At 42.6% G+C, this 20,494-nt stretch overlaps 1 protein-coding gene across 7 annotated transcripts in view; it reads right to left on the reverse strand.

Annotated features, from left to right (window-relative positions):
* Nucleotides 1–20,494, reverse strand: part of ANO8 (anoctamin 8) — a 192,747-nt gene that overhangs the window by 23,819 nt on the left and 148,434 nt on the right. For 6 of the 7 annotated variants that reach the window (XM_068234172.1, XM_068234173.1, XM_068234168.1 and 3 more), the window contains 4 exons: nt 19,401–19,456; nt 19,057–19,131; nt 16,714–16,857; nt 6,924–7,655 (listed from right to left, as the gene is read on the reverse strand). In XM_068234172.1, coding sequence (XP_068090273.1) covers nt 6,924–7,655; nt 16,714–16,857; nt 19,057–19,131; nt 19,401–19,456 — 1,007 coding nt within the window. The remainder of the gene's footprint in view (nt 1–6,923; nt 7,656–16,713; nt 16,858–19,056; nt 19,132–19,400; nt 19,457–20,494) is intronic. The other variant, XM_068234169.1, reaches the window with a different exon arrangement.

Consider the following 20,494-nt stretch of genomic DNA (forward strand, 5'->3'; position numbering starts at 1 on the left):
ACATCCTGTAAATACCTGGGGTCTGGGAGGTCAGCAGAAGGGTCTGGGGTCATTGTTGGAGACAGGTGGACGTGTGGAGACCATCCGTGGATACAGAGACTGCAGTTGGGACCATGGATCCAGGCATTTTTACTCGTAAACCTGGGAATTCTCTCCTTCCTGTTGTTCGCCTCCTTGTCAGACATATCAGACATGTTGCTGCCAAAAAGAGCTCCAGCATGAAATCGCTGCTGCCCCACTCTTTGAACGCTGGGCCCATGTGGTCCCCATCCAAAATGCATAGGAAGTGGGGTAGAACGTCCGGTTTTTGTAGCCAGTGTGTTGTGCGCTCTCCGGCTCTCATTGCTTTGTATTGGCCGGATGCTGCAGTCCGGCTCCGCTCCGGATACGGCTGCCGGAGGAGCCGGACCAAAAAATAGCGCATGTTGGAACGGACGCCGGAGTCCGGATCCGGTCCGGCAGAACGGACGCATGTGAACGGACGCATAGGCTTTCATTGCTATGCCGTGCGTCCGTTCCGTCCGTTCTGCAAGCGGTCCGGCTCCGGCACGGCGATTCCGGACGGCCACCGCTAATGTGAACCGGGCCTTACACTTAACGCGTTTTAACGGAAATCTTCCCAATGCACTGCTATGGAGAAAACGCGTACTAACGCACACCAACTGATTAAGTGTAAAAGGGGCCTAAGCAATAACAGGCAGGTGCTAATGATCACAGATAGTCAATGAGATGCAAATAATTTGTGTTTATGCAGATTCTATGATAATTTTTAACAAATTTAGGCCCCATTCACACTTACAAAACGCTGGCGATTTTTGCCGGCGTTTTGCAGGAGTGATTTTTCCACGATTTCACGTGGAAAAATCACTGAATACTGCGGCGATTTTGCCGCGATTGCGTTTAGCGCTTCTATAGCGCTGAAACGCGATCACCGGGAAATCACCTGAAAATGGTGCAGGCGACACGTTTGCGTTTTTGCCCGTTTTTGGGTGATTTGCGGTGATTAGCGCAAATCGTCCAAGTAAGAACGGGCCCATAGGTTTTCATTATGCTAGCGCTTTTAAAAAGCGCTAGTGTTTGAGCGTTTTGCCAAAAACCATGGGAATCGCGGCAAAACGCTCTAGTGTGAATGGGGCCTTAAGCTGCTGGAGCACTTGTATGGTCAATTGTCTAGCTGCATAACATTAGCATCAACTTAAAATGTGCATCTCAATAAAGGGAATCTGAAGTGAAAATATATACTTATGATATAATGATTTGTATGTGTAGAACAGGTAAGAAATAGAACATTAGTAGCACAGATATGAGTCTTATATTGGTTTCAGTACAGGAGGAGTTAAGAAACTTCACTCATTCTCTATGCAAAAGAGCTTCTCTGAGCTCTCCGACCATGAGGTTGCAAGTCCTGTATCTACTGCTCACTCTGCCATCACATTGCATGGCACACACTGTGGCCCCTGCCGAATCCCCTATACATGCTTGCAATGATGATATTTCCAAAATAGGACAGCCAGACAACTGAACACTCACTCACCTGTACAAATACAAAGGGAAAATGCATATTCACAGGGAAAGGCAGAGCTGTGAGTGGAAGGAGACAGGAATAATCTACACTGGTAGATTGGCTACATTTGTGGTGCTGCAATACAGAGTGGTGGTCCCTTGAAGAAAAGGCCGGCAAGTATGCTTTACAGTATATATAAATGCGTTCTCCAACAAGTGTCAGTCCACTTGCCGAAGATCTTTGTTGAAATTGTAACATTTTATACAACTGGTGTATAAAAAGTTACCTTATTAAAAAAAATAAAAAAAATAATTCCATCTTGATGGAAAAATAAACATAGTGTTATGATCGCTTCTGCAGCGTTTACTGCTGACTGCAGTGGTATTGCAAACCAAGCAGTTCTAATGTCATTACATGCATTTGCTTGCATAGTTTGGTTTGCACTTAAACTAGTTGCTGATTCCATCTGCAGTCGCTCTGAAGTTAATGACAGTTTAATATGCTTTTGTGTAAACAAACATTGTCTGCTGCAATGGAGGGGCAATCCCTTTCCTGCAGGCTGCATATCATTGTCTGCCTTTTCCTGCTATCAGCCTGTGATTAATTACCATTCACTTGTGTGGGAATCTGCAGGTCTGCTCCCATTGGATGACCTCAGTATAAAGAACTGCTTCCTGCAATGCCTCATGGGCTACCATAGTCTCAGATCCTGTCTGTTACTCTGCCCGTGCCCCACCTCGTTCCTAGTCCGTGTGGACTGCGCTGACTCCTGCGAAGGGGTCAGCGAGTCCTCCTAGTTCTGCTCTTGTTTCTAGAAGTTGTTACTTTGCTTGTCTTGTGTCATATATTGGTTCATCGCCAATATATACGCATACTTGCACGTTTATTATTTTCCTTGTATTCGTGTTACGTTGATACATCAGTGTCGCTGATATATACGTACACGAACTGTTTATATCCTGTGTTCCGTTAGTCAGCGTTCCAGCACGCTGAGCTAGTTATCCTGTTCCTGGTCCTGTTTGTGGATTGCGTTCATCTCTGCGAAGAGATAGCGAATCCTTCTGAGTCCTGTTCCCTGTATTACTCCAGTCTTAGTCAGAGTTCCTGCTTATGTCATATATCGGTTCATTGCCGATATATACATATGTTAGTCAGACGTTACAAATAGTTTCATTGATAGCTGTAATTGTAATACGCTAGGAAATCATACTTATTGTATATTTATCTGTGTTACGTTCATCTATCTTGATCCTGCTATTTCCTGACTATCCTGTCCTGTCTTGGTGAGGCACGCCATCGCGGCAAACGCATTGGCTACCTCATTCCAGTCTGTTTTATTGTGGACGCTTGCTGTCACTAAGTAGTGGCTAGTTAAGCAAGCGTTCATTCTGTCTACCTGTCCTGATCTCCTCAGTCCTGGTTTATGCGTCTCAGCACTACTTGCGCTGAGACGTTATTACGAAAGTGTTGTTTGTGGCTGTTCGGATCTGCACCGGCTCTGTGCACCACAATCTCCTATTTGAGTCAGTCCTCTCCTCCACTAAACTGGGGATATCCCGATTCCTTGTGCTGGTGTGTGTACCTCCTTCACGTCAGCTTATGTGTTGCATGCTGACGGTGGAGATTACACCTCCAAGCTTAACACATAGTGGATATACAGAATGACTCCTGAGAGGATGACCTAGATTAGTACCAATGAACGGAAACAAGCAGAATCCTCCATGTGTTTCAGACTTTAAGGATAATCAGGTGACAGTAAAAAGTGGCTGCTCGTCCAATAATAGTTTTGCAGTTGTGCTATATTAGGGTTCAGGAATTCTATGCCTTGACAAAGCAGGGATGCCGCTATGTTAAAACAATAAAGCCTGGAGTTTATGGATGATCATGTTTGTGAAAATCCATTGGCCATAAAAGATTAATGCATTTTTTTCCCAGGAAGTTGCCACAGGTAGCATCAATTGATAGGCTGTACATGTACACAATACAGAACTGATCAGTATTAACCACCTGGTCATAGAACCAACCATAGAAAGGACTTATTAGTAGTTTTCAAATGGGCTATGGAATTTTTTTGTCATTTTGATTAGAATGTGTTCAGGAGAGAACAATGGCTTTACACGGCTCGTTTTATTCGCCGGATCGAGCCAACGGCTCGATGCCGGCGCATCCCCGCTCGTCCCCGCCTGCGTTTTCTTATCACCGCTCGATTCTCTGCCATTGTCCGCCGCCTGGGAATCGAGCGGGCGAGGGTCGAGCGGCATGATCGGGCCAGCTGAATATTATCAGATGGCTGGATCAGCTGCTCGATACACGGTACAGAAACGTACCGTGTATCCCCAGCATTAGCAGGGAATCCCACACTGGCCTGGCAGCATTGAGATCAGGACTATGTGGGGGCAAAGTAAGACCTTTTTAACATGGACTAGCTGCAAGAAGCCATCTGTAACATTTGTAACTGGCACTTAGTTATTGTATAGTCCAGTGATCTGGAAACTTGGCTCTAAAGCTGTTAAGGAACTACAAGTCCCACAATGCATTTGCCTTCATGAATCTTGACTGTGGCTGTCAGACTCCTGCAATGCACTGTGGGACTTGTTGTTCCTTAACAGCTGGAGAGCCAAGTTTGCAGATCACTGGTATTGTCAAACTCTTGATATTTGTGACACTATAGCTTATATCAGGTGTTCAGTTACAAGAAAAAAAACAAGCAACAGTGCCCAAACGTCACAGACAAGACAAGTGGTCAGTAAGTGTTGTGCAAGGATTAGGAATACGGTTCAGGTGATAATTTAGCTTAGAGGGAGGAGGGGTTACAGCTAGATATGAGGCAGAATTGAAATCTCAGGTTAGGAAACAGGTAGGGGGGTGTTATGGTATAGTAGGAGAGGTTAAGATAGCCAAGCAATAGAAAGGAGAGCTGAAGACCTAACAGAAAGCATATATATACAGTGGTGTGAAAAACTATTTGCCCCCTTCCTGATTTCTTATTCTTTTGCATGTTTGTCACACTTAAATGTTTCTGCTCATCAAAAACCGTTAACTATCAGTCAAAGATAACATAATTGAACACAAAATGCAGTTTTAAATGATGGTTTTTATTATTTAGTGAGAAAAAAAAACCTCAAAACCTACATGGCCCTGTGTGAAAAAGAAATTGCCCCCTGAACCTAATAACTGGTTGGGCCACCCTTAGCAGCAATAACTGCAATCAAGCGTTTGCGATAACTTGCAACGAGTCTTTTACAGCGCTCTGGAGGAATTTTGGCCCACTCATCTTTGCAGAATTGTTGTAATTCAGCTTTATTTGAGGGTTTTCTAGCATGAACCACCTTTTTAAGGTCATACCACAACATCTCAATAGGATTCAGGTCAGGACTTTGACTAGGCCACTCCAAAGTCTTCATTTTGTTTTTGTTTTTCTTCAGCCATTCAGAGGTGGATTTGCTGGTGTGTTTTGAGTCATTGTCTTGCTGCAGCACCCAAGATCGCTTCAGCTTGAGTTGACGAACAGATGGCCGGACATTCTCCTTCAGGATTTTTTGGTAGACAGTAGAATTCATGGTTCCATCTATCACAGCAAGCCTTCCAGGACCGGAAGCAGCAAAACAACCCCAGACCATCACACTACCACCACCATATTTTACTGTTGGTATGATGTTCTTTTGCTGAAATGCTATGTTACTTCTACGCCAGATGTAACGGGACACGCACCTTCCAAAAAGTTCAACTTTTGTCTAGTCGGTCCACAAGGTATTTTCCCAAAAGCCTTGGCAATCACTGAGATGTTTTTTTTTAGCAAAATTGAGACGAGCCTTAATGTTCTTTTTGCTTAAAAGTGGTTTGCGCCTTGGATATCTGCCATGCAGGCCGTTTTTGCCCAGTCTCTTTCTTATGGTGGAGTCGTGAACACTGACCTTAATAGAGGCAAGTGAGGCCTGCAGTTCTTTAGATGTTGTCCTGGGGTCTTTTGTGGCCTCTCAGATGAGTTTTCTCTGCGCTCTTGGGGTAATTTTGGTAGGTTGGCCACTCCTGGGAAGGTTCATCACTGTTCCATGTTTTTGCCATTTGTGGATAATGGCTCTCACTGTGGTTCGCTGGAGTCCCAAAACTTTAGAAATGGCTTTATAACCTTTACCAGACTGATAGATCTCAATTACAGTACTTTTGTTCTCATTTGTTCCTGAATTTCTTTGGATCTTGGCATGATGTCTAGCTTTTGAGGTGCTTTTGGTCTACTTCTCTGTTGCAGATAGCTCCTATTTCAGGGATTTCTTGATCGAAACAGGTGTGGCAGTAATCAGGCCTGGGGGTGTCTACAGAAATTGAACTCAGGTGTGATAAACCACAGTTAAGTTATTTTTTAACAAGGGGGGGCAATCACTTTTTCACACAGGGCCATGTAGATTTGGAGTTTTTTTCTCTCACTAAATAATAAAAACCATCATTTAAAACTGCATTTTGTGTTCAATTATGTTATCTTTGACTAATAGTGAACGGTTTTTGATGAGCAGAAACATTTAAGTGTGACAAACATGCAAAAGAATAAGAAATCAGGAAGGGGGCAAATAGTTTTTCACACCAGTGTGTGTGTGTGTGTGTGTGTGTGTGTGTGTGTGTGTGTGTGTGTGTGTGTGTGTGTGTGTGTATATATATTGTGAACTGTTGCAGCCTCTTGCAGGAATCAATCATGCAAAAACAGGGGTAGTGACCACTTTTTGTCATAAAAGCCAGTCTGTTGCTCAGGCTTTATTTTGCAAGTTGCTCAAAACAATAAACAAAAAGGAAAATAAACATAGCCGTCTGGCTCCTGCCTACCTCACTCAGCAGTACTATCTATACTAGCAACACAAATATATTTGATCACAGTCCATGAAACAAAACAGAGCAACTTACAGTTTAGCAGGTTTGCAATCACTCACATAGCTCCTTTTTCTTGCAGCTTTCAGGCAGACTGCATACAGGAAGCTCTCCCATTGTCAAGCCTGCTAACTTAAATACTACACCTGTGTGAGCAGCACACAGATAGGTAAAACCCGGACTGGCTCCTGGTGGTCAGGGAACCCACCCAGCTCTTCCCTGACCGGCTCCAGGACCCTAAACTGGTTTCCTTTTTCCCAATAGGCTTCAGGAAAGAAGAAAACAACAATATTCCTGGAGCCTTTTAACACATGAAGTGCTGGAATCGTGGTGCAATGTTTAGCACTTTCTCTGCTAAACATTGTGACACCCTGTCACAATATATATATATATATATATATATATATATATATATATATATATATATATATATATATATATATATATATATATATATATATATACATACATACATACATACATACATACATACATACACACAAGAAGACCTACATGCAACATAGTATAACTGCGATATGTATAAAGTATTACTCTCACTAACCTCATACTTCTTCATACAACTTTCCACCTCAGCTTGAGTCAATTTTGTGGAATAACTGTCTTCCGGAGGGTTCATCCAGGACTCTCGTTTTTGCTTTCTCTCTGGGTCTCCATCCTCCTCACCTTCCTTGCTATTCTCACTTTCCGCAATTAACTTTTTCTTCCTCCTTCTATGTGGTCTAAGCTTTACTGCAGGCTCTTGTTCCTCTATTTCCTGCAGCCCTGCAAGAAGTTCTTTCTCATCTTCCTCATCATCCCCCAACTGGAAAACTGAGGCTGGATCACTGCCTTTCTCCACAAGTGTAGGGCTCCCTTCCTGTAAAAATCCCACCACCTCATCTTCTTGCTGAGAGAGTATGCATTCTTCCATGTGCCTCTCTCCTTTTTCCAGAAAGCTAACTCGCTTCAATTTAAGTCCACAATCCATGATACTTTCTTCCTCTGATTCATCTTCCTCAGAGACACCACCTTCTTCCTCTTCCTCAGGTACACCACAACCTCCATTTAAGCACTTCTTGCGCCCTACACCAGGTTCAAGAAGATCCCCAGGTGACCTTGATAGACGCTGTGGGAAGGTATACTTCTGTAAAAGTCGTCTTAGTGCATACTGAATAAAAAGCCAGATGGACCTAGGATTTATTTCTCCTTGCTGCACTTTCTGGTACAGGTGGGGTTGTGAGACCTCTTTCACATTCTGCAGGAACTGGCGTATGACCAGGAGAGTTGCTAGCATCTATATATAACAAGACAACAAGGGACATGTGAGATATTTCTAAAGAGGGGGAAAAAAAATCACACATTCCACCTTTTCAAATACAATATAGTACTTTCTGATTAAAGTTATTCATTAAGCACATATTATTACGTTTTCATGGCCTGCCAGTTTGGCCAAAGATATGTTTAGAATATGGTTTCAAACTTTAAGTTTAACAACTTGAAACTTTATGATACAGTTAGGTAGCAAAATCATCAGGGCACCTAGCATATTGGACGGTGAGTATTGATGGTCAGTTTTATTTACCTAAATAACTGGACTGACTGAGCTGACAGTGGCCGACTACTCCTATCTATGACAACGGTCTTACTTTCTGTCCCCTCTTGCTACTACTTTCATAATCTGTGAAAGAAGAGTATTGCCTTTCACGGTGCAGTGCAATACATTGATTAACTGCATTCTTAAAGGCATAAAATACCATACCGAGAATAACATTATAAATAATTTCTGCATTTCTCCTATTACAATAAAATACATTGAGGCCAACTTGTTAAGCTGAGGAAAAATGCTGGGCATTGGAGAATGATCTAGCAAACATATGGTCTATTGGGTAGGAATAGATGACAGCATCCATTGCATGGAAATACAGTGAGAGTTGCCAGGAAGTTTATGCATTATTGTCTGTGTGACTGCAGTAAAGTACTGCACCTTTTATTTATGTGTATTTTTTTTAAATGAATGCAGGCCATTGTAACTTTACTTGAAAAAAATAAATACTGACAGTAATACTACAAACACAGATTCACACATTTTTCAGCTATCCTCTCTTTTATTTAATATGACTCATGTGAAGGTTACAAATAACTGCCAACTAGCGGGTTGTTCACACAGGCAGCTGCCCGCAGCTCATTTTCCCAATGTTAAGCGCTTTTCTACTACCGAGCAGAAAAGCGTTTGGCATAATTTCCCATCGATTCCTCTCCACAATGTGTTTTCAGCCTCTATACAGAGCCACAAATGCAGCCAATGCTAGAACGCTTCCATTCATCTCAATGCAGGACATGGTGGACCCCGGCAGAAACTGATGTGCATGGATGCAGGCAGCCATCTGTCTGAACTGGCCATAACAGTAGGTAATTTTTAAGAAAAATTCAATCCAGGTTTACAGAATCACTAAGGTTTGTCAGTGATTTCTGCATACACTTTGGAATCATTCACACTTGCTACTATAAATACAAATAAAGTGCAGGTCATTTACTACATCTTAGACATGTTCTGTTTTGTGATACTGTAGGTGCATGATGTGTAGTATGAGATGTGAGGCTGGAGTATAACAGTAGGAAGGGAAAACATTAACTAGATAAGCCTATTTATGCCCATAGGCATCTAAAATGTAAATGTGGTCCTTGGCACAGGAAATGGTCCATTACCAGACCAGGGACAGAGGGGCCCTCGTTGTTCAATTTAGAAGGGGGAATCCAATAGGGTTCATCTTGTATGGAATCCTGACAATTTTAATGGATGTTTAAAGTGTACCTGAGCCGAAGCTTGGGAACAACAGTAGATACTTACCTAAAGAGAGGGAAGCCTCATAATCCTTTTGAGGCTTCCCTATCTGCTCTCCCCCATCGCTGAATGTGGCCACCCGGAGATTGGCGACATAGCAATGTCGCCAACTCCTATCGGGGCCGTGCAGCTCCTCTTCCACATTCTTGGCCATGCTGTAGACCCTTGTGTCCGCCCACACATGTGCAGTAACACAGAGTCGCGTCCTACTGTGCATGTGCGGCCATGTTCGCCCGTCTCTTGCGTGGCCATGACTGCATACAGATGAGCTGCGCTGCCTCAATGTGGAGAGGGGCAGCACTCAGCATTGGGGGGCTGCTGCTGACCAAGGGAAGCCTCAATAGGATCCTGAGGCTTCCCTCTTTTAAAGGTAATATATTTTTTAGCAAACTCGATCTTGGGCTAGGGTTTGCTTTAATAAATAATAGCTGAAAAATATGTTGATGGTTCTACCGTCAATTTCTTCCACATGCTACAGAAAAAAAAATACTTTTTTTGTCTCTGTTGAATAAACTAACCCACTTCCTTTCTAGATAGGCAGCGTAGAAATTCTCTCCAGTGGAGAGGAACATAAATAAAACCCCAAAAAGGCTATAATCCTATTGTTCTCTATACAAATTGAAAATACAACATGCAATTTAAGTATTGAAATATCCTAAAATAAAAGTCAATACTAAGGGTAATGGCAGAGAGAAAAATCTATATGCCACCCTTTGTTAATGGAAACCGACACATTAAAAGTCTATACACAGGACTTCATCTAATTGGAACACATTTTATGTGCTAGCCACATGCTAGGAAGCAATACAACTGAATATGCCACACTGGTAAAGCAGGGGTTGTAGTCCCTCCCGTGGGCTAAATGCTTGAGTAAGCACACAGGCTCCTCAGCTCTATTACTCATATTAAAAGGAATTGTTGAGCCTGCTACAGGCAAAGTTAAATGCCTGGTATTGAGAAAAAGCTAATAAAATCCCATTTTATCCTATAAAGCCTGTAAATCAAATGCAGAGATTACTGGGAGTTACAGAACGCGACTGGCACAAGCACTAAGGAATTCCACACAGCCCCTGAAAATGTGCTTCCATTGTTGCTTGAGACTGTGATTACACTGCAGACATGCCATGGCTACAGTAAACAGCACCCATAGTGCTGAGAAAAAAAAACCTATATGCTAGAAGAGTACAGCTGACACTAGACTTTTTTTTTATCTTTTATTCGGGCTCTTCACTAATGGCAGAATTTTCACTCTGGGGAGTTTCTGTGTAAGGAAAATGCAAGTATTGGTTTGGTCTAGGTGTATATTAGGAGGCAATTTTTACTTCAGATCCTGTTCGAGTGAATGATCATATCTGACCGATCGGATGTAGAAGAAAGCTAGTATACATACGTATGCAATTTTTTTCAAATTCCATTCAGATTTTTAATATTCTTTCCAACTGGATATAGATGAATTGAAGCGACACACACATGCAATGAAAGTCAGTATTTTCAGCAACAAAATGACTAGGGTGGCTACCTCATAATTTGGTTTTAACCTGGATTAGATAAAGGCTGATTCATATATTGCATTTGTACAGAACTTTTTTGCTGCTGCATTTTGGTCTAAGCCACCTGGTTCCAGCACGGACCTTGCAGCTGAGGATGAGCGGAATTCATTTAACGTCTAAGCCAGTATTTTTATCAATATTTTACAGCATATCCAGTTCCACTTTCAATCGAGAAACCGATCAATTTTCTAGATTGGGATCGGTCACTGGTAATCAGTAGGCTGTATATTTTTTCTTCCCAGATCCCATTTTCTCAATTGGAAATAGTATCTGAAGTGAAAATTGCATGGTGTGTACCTGCCTTAAGCTGCCCACTAATTATACAATCTTGATTGTACAATCTTACCACTTGTATGTAATATGAGAAACTACTTAAAGTATCCATTGAACGTATGTTTACTCAGTTTACCCTTCTACTACATAGATTTGGTAAGATTGCACAATCAAGATTGTAACGTTAGACACAAGACACAGAACATTTATATCACGCTTTTCTCCTGGTGGACTCTAAGTGTCAGAGCTGCAGCCAGTAGCAGTGTTAGGGAGACTTGTCTAAGGTCTCCTGGCTTACTGAACAAGCAGAGCGGAGAATTGAACCCAGGTCTCCTGTGTCAGAGGCAGAACCCTTAACCAGTACACTATCCAGCCACTGATCAACAACCAACAATAGTGGATTCCTTTTAAGCCTCATCTACACGCGTAGATGAGGCTCCGATCCGGCGGCTCGATTAGCCGCCAGATCGCCTCTTCCGCGTCCCTGCGTGTACCCGCCGCGTCACCGCTCGCCCGCGCGTACGCCGGATTAGATACCCGCTGGTCCCCGGGCCGTGCCGCTTATCTTCCGCTCGATTCCCTGCCATAGTCCCCTCGCGGGGAACGAGCAGGGAATCGGCGGTAGCAAGATCTGATCTGTCGGATCTTATCAATTGAGCCGCATCAGCGGCTCAATTGATAAGTAACATCGGAGCCTCATCTACGCGTGTAGATGTGGCTTAAGGTGACCATCAAACATACAATCTTGATTGTACAATCTTACCAGATCTATGTAGTAGAGGGGTAAATGCTTCACTATTTCAGCCTATAGTAAAGCAGCCTGTCTTTACAGCACTTGTACCAAAACCTGTCACCCTAATAATCAATTATGATCGTGAAGAGTGCCAGATACTGAGTATCTCTACAAGGATTATGACCTGTGAATTAGTCTGGAGAGACAGGTATCTTGACTGATAGATCCAAAGATACTAGTTATTTTTAAGGACAAATAAATTCTGCCTGGGAGGACTTGTTTGTTTATCTTGATCGCATGGCAACGTGGCAAGAAAAGTCATATTTCAGCAACCTTTCAAAATGAATTTAGGCAAATGAAAAGAGGTTTTGAAAATGAAGTTCAATAATGGATATAACTTGAGATATCGTTTTCTACCTTCTTTCTTTTGCTGCCTCTGTGAGGCCTACTTCTCTACTTTGCTGAGATTCAATATTTTTTTTTCTTGTAATCCATTATTCTTGACACAGTATGTGCTGACAAATGCATTTTCCACTGTTTGCAGCTTGCTAAGCACTTCTCTGCTCCTATACGCTCTCAGCCTCCATACGTCTTCCACCAGCATGGTGTTAGATCTCCATGGCCTCTTGTCCTATCCTACTCCACCACTGGTGATCACCCCTGCATCTCATCTATTCTTTATCTACCAACGTTTATTCTGCTGCACCCTCCCTCACCCATTGTCCTGTGTGCTCTGATTACTCATGCTTTTTTGCCAGCCTGCTCTGCTGTCGTCAATACCCACTGTATTTTCACCCATGTTTTAACAACACAGATGCCGACAGTCCCACCCTGTGGTCCCAATTCCGAGCACAATTTTATATACTGTACTGAACAAAAGCAGACCTTAAAAAGAACCAGTTACAAAAAGGGCATTTATAATAAACTGAATCTATATGACTAAGGCCTATTTCACAAGGGCAGTTGATATCTGCCTGCCTGATGATCTGCCAGGGGCTTGCAGATACCTTCAAGTGTTCAGCATGGGCAGTGAGTGGCTTGTGCCCTGTGTATGCACATCAGGCTATATGGCAGCAGCCACCTCCTTGACTTGTATAGATTTTCTGCAGCAGAGTATCTGTACTGTGTGAGAAATGCATATTCTTGGTTACAAAGAGTGCAATTCAATTGCACTACATGGTAACCGCAAGTCGTTTGTAGCTCAGCAGCTGAACTGTGCAGCAAGAATGCAGGTCAACTGTCTGTGTGAAAGGGGCCTAAAGTGGAGTTTTAAACTTCTGGGTTATTTTCTATGTCAAGAATGACACTATAGTGGGGTCACCATAAGCAAAATATGTGGTAAAGTTGCATACTGTGCCACTTCTGCAACACTGGCTGCTGTCAATAATGTACCCATAGTTGACTAAGAATATGGACTGAACTGGCCTCTTCATTGGTGCCAAAGGCAGGTCATAATATGGCCAGGAAGCAGGAGAGGTATGGTTAGGGGCAGGGGCGTAGCAATAGGCCCTGCAGCGCCTGCGCCCGCGGGGGGGCCCGGCCCCCCCCTGGGGCCCGCTCGGGGCTGTTTTTTGGGGGCTGGAGGGGTGGCAGCATGAGGGGAAAGCCTTGCCCACAGTCGGCGGGGAGAGGGGAAGTTCCCCCCTCTCCCTCACCTCGGGGCTCTCCCCTCTGCGCCCCCCTCCAGCTAGTAAATGTGTGTGGGCAGCGGGCAGCAGCGGGATACATACCTTCTTCCTTGCGTTCCATCGCCGCCTTCTCGCTCTAGCGGCTGACGTCACTTCCGGAAGCGGAAGTGACGTCAGCCGCTAGAGCGAGAAGGCGGCGATGGAACGCAAGGAAGAAGGTATGTATCCCGCCGCTGACGTCACTGCAGGGGGATTTTCAGGTGACTGCTGCCCACATTGTGATTTTCAGGTGCCTACTGCCCACATTATGATTTTCAGGTGTCTGCTGCCCACATTGTGATTTTCAGGTGTCTGCTGCCCACATTACGATTTTCAGGTGTCTGCTGCCCACTTTATGATTTTCTGGTCACTGCTGCCCACATTGCGATTTTCAGGTGTCTGCTGCCCACATTGTGATTTTCAGGTGTCTGCTGCACACATTACGATTTTCAGGTGTCTGCTGCCCACATTACGATTTTCAGGTGTCTGCTGCCCACATTACGATTTTCAGGTGTCTGCTGCCCACTTTATGATTTTCTGGTGTCTGCTGCCCACATTAGGATTTTCTGGTGACAGCTGCCTACATTGCGATTTTCAGGTGTCTGCTGCCCACATTGTGATTTTCAGGTGTCTGCTGCACACATTACGATTTTCAGGTGTCTGCTGCCCACATTACGATTTTCAGGTGTCTGCTGCCCACATTACGATTTTCAGGTGTCTGCTGCCCACTTTATGATTTTCTGGTGTCTGCTGCCCACATTAGGATTTTCTGGTGACAGCTGCCTACATTGCGATTTTCAGGTGTCTGCTGCCCACATTACGATTTTCAGGTGTCTGCTGCCCACATTACGATTTTCAGGTGTCTGCTGCCCACATTACGATTTTCAGGTGTCTGCTGCCCACATTACGATTTTCAGGTGTCTGCTGCCCACATTGTGATTTTCAGGTGTCTGCTGCCCACATTACGATTTTCAGGTGTCTGCTGCCCACATTGCGATTTTCGGGTGTCTGCTGCCCACATTGCGATTTTCTGGTGTCTGCTGCCCACATTACGATTTTCTGGTCACTGCTGCACACATTGCGATTTTCTGGTGTCTGCTGCCCACATTACGATTTTCAGGTGTCTGCTGCCCACATTACGATTTTCAGGTGTCTGCTGCCCACATTGCGATTTTCAGGTGTCTGCTGCCCACATTACGATTTTCAGGTGCCTGCTGCCCACATTACGATTTTCAGGTGTCTGCTGCCCACATTACGATTTTCAGGTGTCTGCTGCCCACATTACGATTTTCAGGTGTCTGCTGCCCACATTACGATTTTCTGGTGTATGCTGCCCACATTAGGATTTTCTGGTGACTGCTGCCCACATTGCGATTTTCTGGTGACTGTTGCCCACATTGCGATTTTCTGGTGACTGCTGCCCACATTGCGATTTTCTGGTGACTGCTGCCCACATAAGGATTTTCTGGTGACTGCTGCCCACATTAGGATTTTCTGGTGTGTGCTGCCCACATTATGATATTCTGGTGACTGCTGCCCACATTAGGATTTTCTGGTGACTGCTGCCCACATTACGATATTCTGGTGACTGCTGCCCACATTAGGATTTTCTGGTGACTGATGCCCACATTGCGATTTTCTGGTGACTGCTGCCCACATGGCGATTTTCTGGTGACTGCTGCCCACATGGCGATTTTCTGGTGACTGCTGCCCACATGGCGATTTTCTGGTGAACTCTGCCCACATTACGATTTTCTGTCCCACATTACGATATTCTGGTAAACGCTGCCCACATTACAATTGTCTGGTGAATGCTGTCCACGTTACAATTTTCTGGTGACTGCTGCTCACGTTACGATTTTCTGGCGACTGGTGCCCACATTACGATTTTGTGGTGAACTCTGCCCACATTATGATTTTCTGGTGAACTCTGCCCACATTATGATTTTCTGGTGAACGCTGCCCACATTACGATTGTCTGGTGAATGCTGTCCACGTTACAATTTTCTGGTGACTGGTGCCCACATTACGATTTTCTGGTGAACTCTGCCCACATTATGATTTTCTAAAGGCCCACATTACGATTTTCTGGTGAACTCTGCCCACATTACGATTTTCTGGCCCACATTACGATTGTCTGGTAAAATGCTGCCCACTTTACAATTAATTTACAGTGAAACGCTGCCCCATTACGATTATTTGGCACCTATGGGGGGGGGGGGGCATCCAAATATTCGCAGGGGGGCCCAGTGATTTCTAGTTACGCCCCTGGTTAGGGGACAGTTGGAAACATGGCTGGACTTCTGAATCAAAAAGTCCAGCAAAATTTAGGAAGCCATCAGAGCTGCATAAAGCCCCATAAAGGAAGTGCAAATCTATGTATTAGCGAAGGCTACATAGTATTCAGTCTCACATCTACTTCAGAAAGTCCTTCACAAGATCACTTTAAAAAAAACAAAACATACTGTCCATTTCAGCTGTGTACGAGGTTAGAAGGCTGCCACAGTGATAATCTATTTTACTACCTGACTTCAGTGCATCTGAGCCTTTTCCTTGATAGCTTCCCATGAGGGGTCGGACTCACGATCACAAACTACCGTAATCATACACTCCATTGCGGTAACATTTTATAGGTGGCCATTCAAATTATAAAACCTCCATTTCTGTCAAATTAGTTTTATGTATTAATATTATAAAGTGTAATTTCTATTTTTTTTTTTCATTTTAAAAATTAATCTCCCACTACGATTGACATTTGGCCGTGACAGGGAGGAGCTCTCCTCCTTTTTGACCATATCCAGTAATTGTGGGGGTGGGGCAAGGGAAATTTCCCACAGAGAAGGATAATGAATAAGTTCACTCGTGTTTCAGGACAAGTCCAGGAGATCTTAAATGAAAGCCTATCCTTAGAACCAACAATGAACTTCAGGTTTGAGTGTAGTTGTCAGTTGCTTTGTGCATTATTATAATTCTCATTGCATGCCAGATGGAGAGATCCTCTGCATGGATCTTACACACTGGGAATGAAGATCTGTGGGCTAAGCTGCAGTGTAAATACAAGTTTGCTGATGTGGGACTTTAAACACACTCTATACAAACACAAGTTTTCTTTTTGGATTGAACAGGTATGAAGTCAGAAGAAATATGTGAATTTACAACTCCTATGAACAAAAGTACAATGGTTAGTTTAGCACAGAACTAGGAACAGTCATTTCCAAATCCATCATACGGAGAATAAGAACACATCAGACAGTGGCAACAGATAGTCCCAACCCCCAAACTCATACTTTAGACCTGAAGAAGCGCCGGGCTGATCTGAGGAATGCCCTGAGGAAGATGAGGAACAGTTGGAACTGGAGGGTGAGGAAAGGAAGGAGGGCGCCTTTTATCTGACGGGTGAAGCTATTGGGTAAAGAGAAAACAAGCAGTTGCTGCAAGAAGGGTGGGAAAGGATGGTGTGAGGTGAAGGAAAAAAACAGAGGAAAAGGGAGAGATAAGAACAAAGGATAATAAATAAAATGAAACCAGGTAAGAAAGAGAAGGATTAAAGCAGTGTCACATGTTCAGTTATGTAAATACAAAATTATTAATTTTTACAAAATGACATGGACTTTTCAGATTGAAAAATGTATTATAGGTGGAAAACAGAAGACCCATGGGACATGTGAGCCTGCTTTAAACCAGTCACTGTCGATTAAGATGTAGTCAGCACAGCTTATAATGCAAGAGCACATTCCACATGCATGCATTATTCCAAACTATTAGGTAACAGGAGGAGCAAAATAGGTCTAACTTATGTGAGACCCTTCAAGGATTTGTCCAGTTCAAACAAGTTCTGAAACAGAGAACTAACTGATCTTTCTGACTTACTGATATTCTCCTCAGCAGTCTCACTAATTAACCACTTCAACTCCTCTGAATCTCCTAATTGAATGCCAGAAACAAACACAGCGCAAGACTTATTACAGCATTCCCCAGTGGGGAAACTAGAACGCTATGTTCACACTGGGGGCGGTGTGGTGTGCTGCAGCGGACAATATTTGCATTGCAAATGCGATGCAATTGTAATGGTACGTTCACACTGCCACGTTAGCAGTGCGGTGAAATACTTTGCCATAGCGCGAGGCATGCTGTGTGATATGGGACATGGCATATGTTTACAGGTGCAGTGAAGCCTATTTTTCATTGACTGTATGCTTCAATGTATGTGTTGCACTATGCACCTTAAAACACAATGCGACTTTACTCCTCCGTTGTGATCCTGTATTTACACCCCCAGTGTGAACCTAGCCTAAATTTTTCAGCAAACTTAGACTAACTTCAGTGAACTGTCTGCTAGTAGGTGTCTTGGATTACATTAGATCACAGTGAGGGTTACTGAAAGGTACACAAATTAGTGGCCGTGTAATGCAGTTGTATGCGTGCATCCACAGCAACAGATTTCTTAAAATAAATTCAGAACAGACTGACTTTACATAATAAAAACTAAGTTCTCATGCATATGCAGCCTTCAATCAGACAACTACTAACTAACCTTTTGGCAGCCCTAACCACATTAAAGTATGACTCAGGCAAAAGTTCCACATCTTCTGCCACCTCATAACGTACAATTGCTAAGACAAGATTTAGTTAAGACAGAATGTTTTTATATGGGCATGGCTTTATAAGTGTGTTTTCTGCAAATTGTATATATCCTTTAAACCTGTCACCTACCAGGCATGCATGCTCCTCATCGAACAGTGACCTTGAAAATGATGATAAGGGTATAGAATAGATAAGATGGATGAAAAAAATGATTATGCTAGGATCACAATATCTAGCAGACATTTTAAAAAGCACAATATAAAAACACCTAGCCATCAGCTACAGAAACAAACCTCAACCAAAGGAGATTTTCACAAGTATATAACAAAAAAATAGAAATGTAATATCTGATATCAGAGGTGTTCATACTGTGACAGATCCTATATCCTAGTAAAAGTAAGTCATTATAGGGCTTGCTTAATAGTTAATTAGCAACACAATGCAAACAATTTGCAGATTATAGAGAAAAATTAGCAAAAGCTCATTTCTGTTTTTAGCCACTACTGAAACACACAACTCTTTGGACTGTAAATATCCTATGAATATTTACTATGCACTTGAAAAATGAAGGAAGATATTCAGACCCATATGCAATTCACTTTTTCTCTTGAGTTTTCTCCTTGGTGATATTTTCACACCTTATCATAAATGCCTTAGCCAGTAACAAGCAAGAAAATACTCAAAATAATTTAGATATCACTTTTTTTTACCCACTTTTAGGTACTTTTTGAATTGTAAAATGCTTAAAAGTTTAAAAAGGGAACATAAAAATGATCTCCCAGGAGATAACTTAGGAAAAAAAGTTAATTGCATATGGGCCTCTGATTGTTAACTATTGGCAATACAGTTCTTCCTTTATATACTTGTACACAGCAGACACACTCTTAGCAAATAACCACTTCAGTCTAAGTACATGTTGGCGCAGAGAGAAACTCAAATCTATAATGAAGTCATGTTAGTGTAGCTTAGCACAGCAGCTTAAAAAGCCAATGTCTAAATGAGCATCAGATAATATTACTAAGCTAGGGAATGGTGCTCTCACTCACCTCCTTCAGTCTCTCCATATCTTTGAGGTAGAAGCCAATGTAGAAAAGACTTAGATAGGAATTTACAAACTGGAACTGGAGACAGAGAAAGAAAATATAACTATTTGCAGTGGTAAAAAAAAAAAAAAAAAAAAAAAAAAAAAAAAGGTGTTATTTCATAACTACCACATGCCTACTATGTCTCATAGTTTACATGGTAGCTCCCCCAAATAAACTACTGCTAGCTGAAAATACCATAAGTAATCTGTAGCTCTTTCTGTAGACCAAACACAGGGTTTCCCCATATGCCGCAAGTTACCCCATTAGCTTCTAGCCCAGAGATTCAATACTACACTCATACTTACTAAAACAATCTTGATGATTAGATGTTTCTCATAGGCACTCTGTAAGCGGTAGTTCTCTGAGGGAGAAAAAAAGGCAAGAAATTGTGAAAAATAAATAAAACCAGCATTGATGTTAGAGTCGGTGAACAAAATAAAAACTATAGCAAGGAGGTGCAGCAAGCGAAGCAAGGGATTTAAAGTTTAGTGCCTACCATAGTGACAAAGTTAGGGTCCTAACCACTGAACCATCATTTGGGTCACTGTCTCATGGCTTCACATCCCTAGCCAGCCTTACACTGGTGTTGCCTGCCCTCTGTGTTATTTCCACACTGAAGTAAGTATTGTGGTTCATTTTCCTATGGTAATCAAACAAAAAACCAACTAAACTACCATTAGACAATTGGCAAACATATTAATATTAAAGAGGAACTCCAGTGCAAATAATGTAATAAAAAAGTGCTTCATTTTTACAATAATTATGTATAAATGATTTAGTCAGTGTTTGCCCATTGTAAAATATTTTAAATCCCTGATTTACATTCTGACATTTATTACATGGTGACATTTTTAATGATGTCAGGCGATGTAGCTGCTTCTTGATGTTTTGGCAGTTGGAAACAGCTGTAAACAGCTATTTCCCACAATGTAACAGGGTTCACAGACAGGAAACTGCCAGAAGTACCTCGGTACTCAGAGCTTCTTGTGGGAGGTGTTTCACCACAATATCCGTCATACAGCGCCGCCTGATGGTCTGTTTGTTAAAAATAATAGATTTCTCATGTAAAAGGGAGTATCAGCTACTGATTGGGGTAAAGTTCAATTCTTGGTCGGAGTTTCTCTTTAAACAGACTAATGATGATCTAACAGAATGCTTAATTCTGCCTTCACACTACATATATGTGGTAAAATACAACTCTGTGTAGCCAACAAGACAGAGAGGAGTGTTATCGAAAACTGCTAACATTTCTGGAATTGGTTCAGGTAAGTGTATGGTACCGGGACCCTGAGGTGATAGCCTACTGCAAAATAATTGTCTTTATGTCACACACTTCCACATACTCTCCATCACATGAGGCAGAATACCCAACGGAGTGTAAAGTGAGTGTTTACATTAG

Source organism: Hyperolius riggenbachi, chromosome 1, assembly GCF_040937935.1.
Source record: "Hyperolius riggenbachi isolate aHypRig1 chromosome 1, aHypRig1.pri, whole genome shotgun sequence".
NCBI classification, from domain to species: Eukaryota; Metazoa; Chordata; class Amphibia; order Anura; family Hyperoliidae; genus Hyperolius; species Hyperolius riggenbachi.